Here is a 6,266-nt window from a genome sequence, read left to right on the forward strand (position 1 = left end):
AATTGTGTTTGGTGCTGACAAAATATTTTTTAAGGAATTTAGCAGGAAATCTTTGAAAGAAACAAAAAGGAGGACTGATGTTCATAGAGAAGTTCTCTTTACAAATTATTAGTAAGGTATTACAGATAAGTGTAGTACTAGGAAGTAGGTAGGTATGCATAGGGAGGTATGAGATTCTCACAATATGATAATGCTGAAATTTGAGTTTACATCATATCAGTGTTTTCTTAGCTCACCCCAAACCATCTCGATTGGGTTCAGGTCCGGTGACTGTGGAAGCCACGTCATCTGGCACAGCACCCCATCACTCTCCTTCTTGGTCAGATAGCCCTTACACAGCCTGGAGGTGTGTTTGGGGTCATTGTCCTGTTGAAAAATAAATGATGGTCCAACTAAACGCAAACCGGATGGAATAGCATGCCGCTGCAAGATGCTGTGGTAGCCACGCTGGTTCAGTATGCCTTCAATTCTGAATAAATCCCCAACAGTGTCACCAGCAAAGCAACCCCACACCATCACACCTCCTCCTTCAAGCTTCACGGTGGGAACCAGGTATGTAGAGTCCATCCGTTCACCTTTTCTGCGCCGCACAAAGACACGGTGGTTGGAACCAAAGATCTCAAACTTGGACTCATCAGACCAAAGCACAGATTTCCACTGGTCTAATGTCCATTCCTTGTGTTCTTTAGCCCAAACAAGTCTCTTCTGCTTGTTGCCTGTCCTCAACAGTGGTTTCCTAGCAGCTATTTTACCATGAAGGCCTGATTCACACAGTCTCCTCTTAACAGTTGTTCTAGAGATGTGTCTACTGCTAGAACTCTGTGTGGCATTGACCTGTTCTCTAATCTGAGCTGCTGTTAACCTGCGGTTTCTGAGGCTGGTGACTCGGATGAACTTATCGTCCACAGCAGAGGTGACTCTTGGTCTTCCTTTCCTGGAAAGCCAGTTTCTTTGTAGCGCTTGATGGTTTTTGCGACTGCACTTGGGGACACATTCAAAGTTTTCCCAATTGTTCGGACTGACTGACCTTCATTTCTTAAAGTAATGATGGCCACTCGTTTTTCTTAGCTGCTTTTTTCTTGCCATAATACAAATTCTAACAGTCTGTTCAGTAGGACTATCAGCTGTGTACTGTATCCACCTCCTGCACAACACAACTGATGGTCCCAACCCCATTTATAAGGCTTGAAATCCCACTTATTAAACCTGACAGGGCACACCTGTGAAGTGAAAACCATTTCAGGTGACTACCTCTTGAAGCTCATCAACAGAATGCCAAGAGTGTGTGGAGCAGTAATCAAAGCAAAAGGTGGCTACTTTGAAGAACCTAGAATATAAGACATATTTTCAGTTGTTTCACACTTTTTTGTTCAGTATATAATTCCACATGTGTTAATTAATAGTTTTGATGCCTTCAGTGTGAAGCTACAATATTCATAGTCATGAAAATAAAGACAACTCTTTGAATGAGAAGGTGTATCCAAACCTTTGGTCTGTACTATATATATATATATATATATATATATATATATATATATATATGTATATACAGACTGATGGGTGGCACTCCTTCAGTTTCTGTACCATGACTGTTCACATTCTTCTGGACCAAAAAGAGTTTACTAACAGACCATTTTGTATTTCTTTAAAAAAAGAGTAAAAATGTAGATACCTCTTTCTTTCAGCCACCTGACCAGCAGTTCAAAGCAACAAATGAGGTAAGGGCACCAAGATGTTACTCTATGCTTCATAGAGCTGAAGAAAACTCTGGTCACTCTGGCATTTTTCTGGTACCTCGTTCAAAGGGCTCATATGTCATTAAAACGACAGGAATGGTATAATGGAATATTTCAGCATTATTAAAACCAACAAACAGTCATGGATTGTGTCTCCTATGGCCAATCAAAAGTACAGCCCTAAAGTGTTGCTAGGATACACTTCGAGGCAGAGCAGTTTTTTGGAAAAAGTACCAGCAAAGTTTGCTGGCAAAATCAGACTAGACAAAAGGCACAAGGGGAAGAAAAAAAACGTTTATCCATGGTTGGAATGTGTAAGGAAGAATGTATAAATGATCACAGCAAGATCCGGCAGCACAATTATTTTTCACTCACGGAGGATTTGGTAACATGCAGTGAGAGGAGACAGGAAGCAAGAAGAAAGTTTACTAACTCAAAGAAATCTGAAATCTGATCAATATTGAAAAAACTGTAAAATTTTTTAATTCATCTGCTAAGATCAACGCAATTTTTAAAGTAAAAAACTAATGACAGGCTGAATCTTTATGAAAATTTACCAAAAATAGGGAAAACTAAAAAAATCAGCCAAATATGTCTCCTGGGATGTGTTAAACAGCAACAATATATACAAATACCTTTGATCGCTGTAGTGTCTTCACCAACTTGTTTTGTTATTTAAAGAAATAAGTGTTTTTTTATTTTTTTCATTTTGCTACACACTTAACGTGCACCAATAAAAAATAACTAGAGGTGATTTTTTCCCTCAGTTATACTTTAAAAAAACAAAAATCATGTTTAAACATTTTGCATATCCAAATGTAATAATTCCTTATCATAATCTAATACACAAAATCCCTGTCACCCCAGAATACAAAAGTGGCTAAATTCAAGTCGGTACATGTTCTTCATGTCTACTGTACATGGGCCTGTATTGTCTTTTAAAGTTATACATTTTTTATTTGTTTTATTTTCCTTATTATGTACAATATTCTACCAACCCCGATATTTCCATTTCCCAAAGTTGGGAACCCTGCCTTTAAACCCAAAAATCTAGGACACACATTTTGACTTAAAGTTTGGGTTTATACTGCTCAGCATCTGTCTCTACAGCAGGAACCCCAGCATTTATTCTCTGCCATTGTTTAGCTGCTTTGCCAATGTTTCCTAAAGCTTCTACATATGTTATGATCTGCAGTGGAGATTATTTCCGTTTATAGCTGCATCCAGCCCGTGTATCTATGCAATGTATTTTATCGGATAGTTTTTTTAATTTATTTATTTAACCAAACATTCCGGTCTTGGTATTCCTGTGCGCACAATTTCAGATGTCGTTAATCACTTTGACAAACACGGCATCTCGACCGTGCTATTTATCAAATCAAAGCGGGATGCAGTTCTTGTGCCATCAGTAGGACCTAATCTGAATGTATTAGCTAGAGTCAACTCAGGGACAGAAAATCCATATACCTGCTGTGTGTGTACTTCACTGTAGAGCAAGATGAAATGATGGTCTGTCCCTGAGAATGCCACATTGTAATGACCAATTTGCTAATCAAGCCAAGTGGCAGGAGGTAAAAACTACGTCTTAGAGAAAATGCTGTCTTTGAATCAGATCATTAGATCATATTTTGTGCTCACAAAAATGAGAATTTGGACAGTGATGATGGAGAATCCTTGTCAAATGGGAGTAGTATAAAGACAGTGATTAAAAATCTAATTTAACAACCACTCATTTCTCTCCAAATATATTTTTATTAGATGAGTAGACATCTAAAGAACAACTCAGTTTTTACCATACAAGACTACAATGATATGCAAAACATCATACATCATTTATGGCCAAATGGGAGTGGTGGGAAAGACTTTCCATGAAACATTACTGCCATCTAGTGCATGTGTCAAGAATGGCATGCATGCAAATTATATAAAATCCATAGATTTGGATTTAAAAATTAGAAAGAGGAACACAGGCAAACTAAAGTCATCTACGGGGAAATTCTAGAACACTTCATGCTTCTGTCTACAGACACAGCTTTATAGAGATGCTGATATTTTCCACTAGAACTTACATTTGTCCAAACGTTCAAAAGCATCAGTACCTGGTATAATGACCATTGAATGATTGTGCTTTATAGGCCATCATCTTAAACCTTATAGAGAATATTTCATTAAGAGAAATATTAGAACTTAAACCCAACAATGCAGATGAGCTGAAGGTTGCTATTAAAGCAACCTGGGCTTCCTTAACACCTCTACACACCCACAGCCTGATTGCCTCCATGCCATGCCGCATTGATGCAGTCATTATGCAAACGGAGCCCTGGCTAAGTACTGAGTGCAAATACTGTACAATATATTAAAATACTTTACAGTATGCAGCGGTTTCTGTATTAAAATAATTGTTTTCGTATTGTAATAGTTACTTTTTTAAAATAAACTAAAGATTTAGTTAGCTGTAAGCCATAATCATCAAAATTGACAGAAATAAAGGACTGAAATCAATCTGAATTACTCTGTTTAATTAATTATTTGAAATCCTGGCACTCTACCTATCAATCTTTGGGTAATGGGTTCACAACGATACAAAAGAAAACATGTGCAATCACAACCACTAGGGGGAGTCAGTGACGTGCTTTAGTAATTATGTTTTATGTATTTATCATATGTACAGATTTTTGCCCAAGAAGTGCTATTTTAATTTATAATTATGCAGCATTCCTTCATTCTTTTCTTGCTGAATGAAAATTAAAGTGTTACATATCATGTCCACAATAAGCACACTACAGGCACACCAATAAAGACCAGCTTTATTTGTCCTATAACATTAGCTAGATACAATAAATGCCTTCAAAAAAGAACAAAAAGTGTTCAGTCGACCAGCTGAAAATAAACTCTGAATACATTTCTGTAGGACAAAAACAGTCATCGTTGTTTCAGCAAGAATTAGTTTTCCGTTTTTGTGCTGCTGCACGTAGCTTTACTAATAACGTTGAAAAAGTGCATGTGTTGCTTAGTCCAACTGCTTCACTGTAAATATCAACAGCTGGAACAAGCTGATGTTTCCAAAAGGATGAACAATGCAAATCCTTACGGATAGATCTCTTAAGAACGTCTATTATGAATTTCCTGGGATGGAAAAAAAATCCCCACATGAAGCTTTTGACATTTTCTGAAATAGATTTTTCTATGGGAAAAGCAACATGAAAATTGTATCCCAGTTGCTATGTTAACAAAAATCAAAGTGTCTTCTTCTACTGTTAGAACTGTCTGCAGCTTTTCTTCTGAGCATTTTTTCAATTTCTCATAGACATGAATAATTTGTTTTGTTATATCCACCGTTTAGATCATAGGTAACCTGAGGTATGGAGCAGTCTGGGATGAAGTTTGGGAAGGCCAAAGTGCACAGTCCACTGTCGTCTATAGGCCCAGAAGAGTCCTCAGCCTGACCATAGACTGGAGGCTGTGGTGGACCCGTCCGCAGGCCCTCCCCTGGTTTTTTAAAGGGTCCTGAGCAGTTAGTCCAGGACTCAGGATAGAAGAGGCCACTAGCTAAATGATCATAGGAAGCCGGATCCAGGGCTCCCAGATCTGGTTGCACCCTCAGAGGCACTCCATGGTAAACGTCCTGCTCATTCACCATGTTGCTGTAATCGGGCCCCAGGAGCTCAAAGAACTCTGCGGCCTCTGGGTTGCCCCGTTCCAAGTCCTTCAGTGTCATCCCGGATGTGGAGCTGACTCTGGAGCAGTTGGCAGGCTCAGTAAAGAAAGACGGAGGCAGATTACGGTGCCTCAGAGGGGGTTTCTTTGCTTTCTCCCCCCTTATTTCCTTTACAGGGCTGAAGAGAGCAGCCAAGCTCTTACTCTGTAGGTTGGCCTGCCCCCCCTCTCGCTTCTGTAGAGTTTTACTCTGCAAAGGGCCCTGCTGACTCACTGGGGAACCCTGTCTTTTTGCCGGGGCTTCTGATGAGTTTCCTGATGTCATAATACCAGTGCACCGTTTGATCTGCTTCTGCAGATACTTCCGGTGGTTGACTTTCCTTTTGGATTTCACTGGCTTGTCCAAAGCCAGCTTGATATTGCTGGAGGCCGAGTCTATGAAGCTCAGCAGGTCCCTCGTGGTCTCTTTGAAGTCTTCATCATTGTCCGCATCGCAAACCAGACTACCATCCAGACTCTTTTCCACATCGTACTCCATCACAGAATCAGGGAAGCAAAAATTCATGAACTGGGGGTTCATGATTGCAGTTTGGACCGCCATAACTCTGTCGAGCCCGGCGGCTACCCCTGTGGCATCCACTGTGATCCCTGAACTGAAAGTTTCTTCAGAGCATGACTTTCTTCCACGAATAAACACCTGCTCCTGATGCTGCTCATGAAGTTTCCATAAACAATCCAGATTGGAAGTGACGGGCTCTAAGGATGAGGAAGGGGATCTTTCAGGGGGCAGGACTGATGATGTCAGAACATTGAAGAGGAGGAGCAAATGGAACCAGAGGACTTAACTCTTTGCTTCTGCCCAACCACCTGCAT

The 6,266-nt window shown here is 39.8% G+C and overlaps 1 protein-coding gene across 1 annotated transcript; it reads right to left on the reverse strand.

Moving 5' to 3' along the window:
* Positions 1-4,525: 4,525 nt before the first annotated feature.
* On the reverse strand, positions 4,526-6,266 carry LOC124884247 (protein FAM181B). The gene is given in 2 exon segments (XM_047392060.1): positions 4,526-6,227; positions 6,230-6,266. Coding segments are annotated over 2 exon segments (1,227 nt in total). The 3' UTR covers positions 4,526-5,037.

This window comes from Girardinichthys multiradiatus, chromosome 18 (assembly GCF_021462225.1).
Source record: "Girardinichthys multiradiatus isolate DD_20200921_A chromosome 18, DD_fGirMul_XY1, whole genome shotgun sequence".
NCBI classification, from domain to species: domain Eukaryota; kingdom Metazoa; phylum Chordata; class Actinopteri; order Cyprinodontiformes; family Goodeidae; genus Girardinichthys; species Girardinichthys multiradiatus.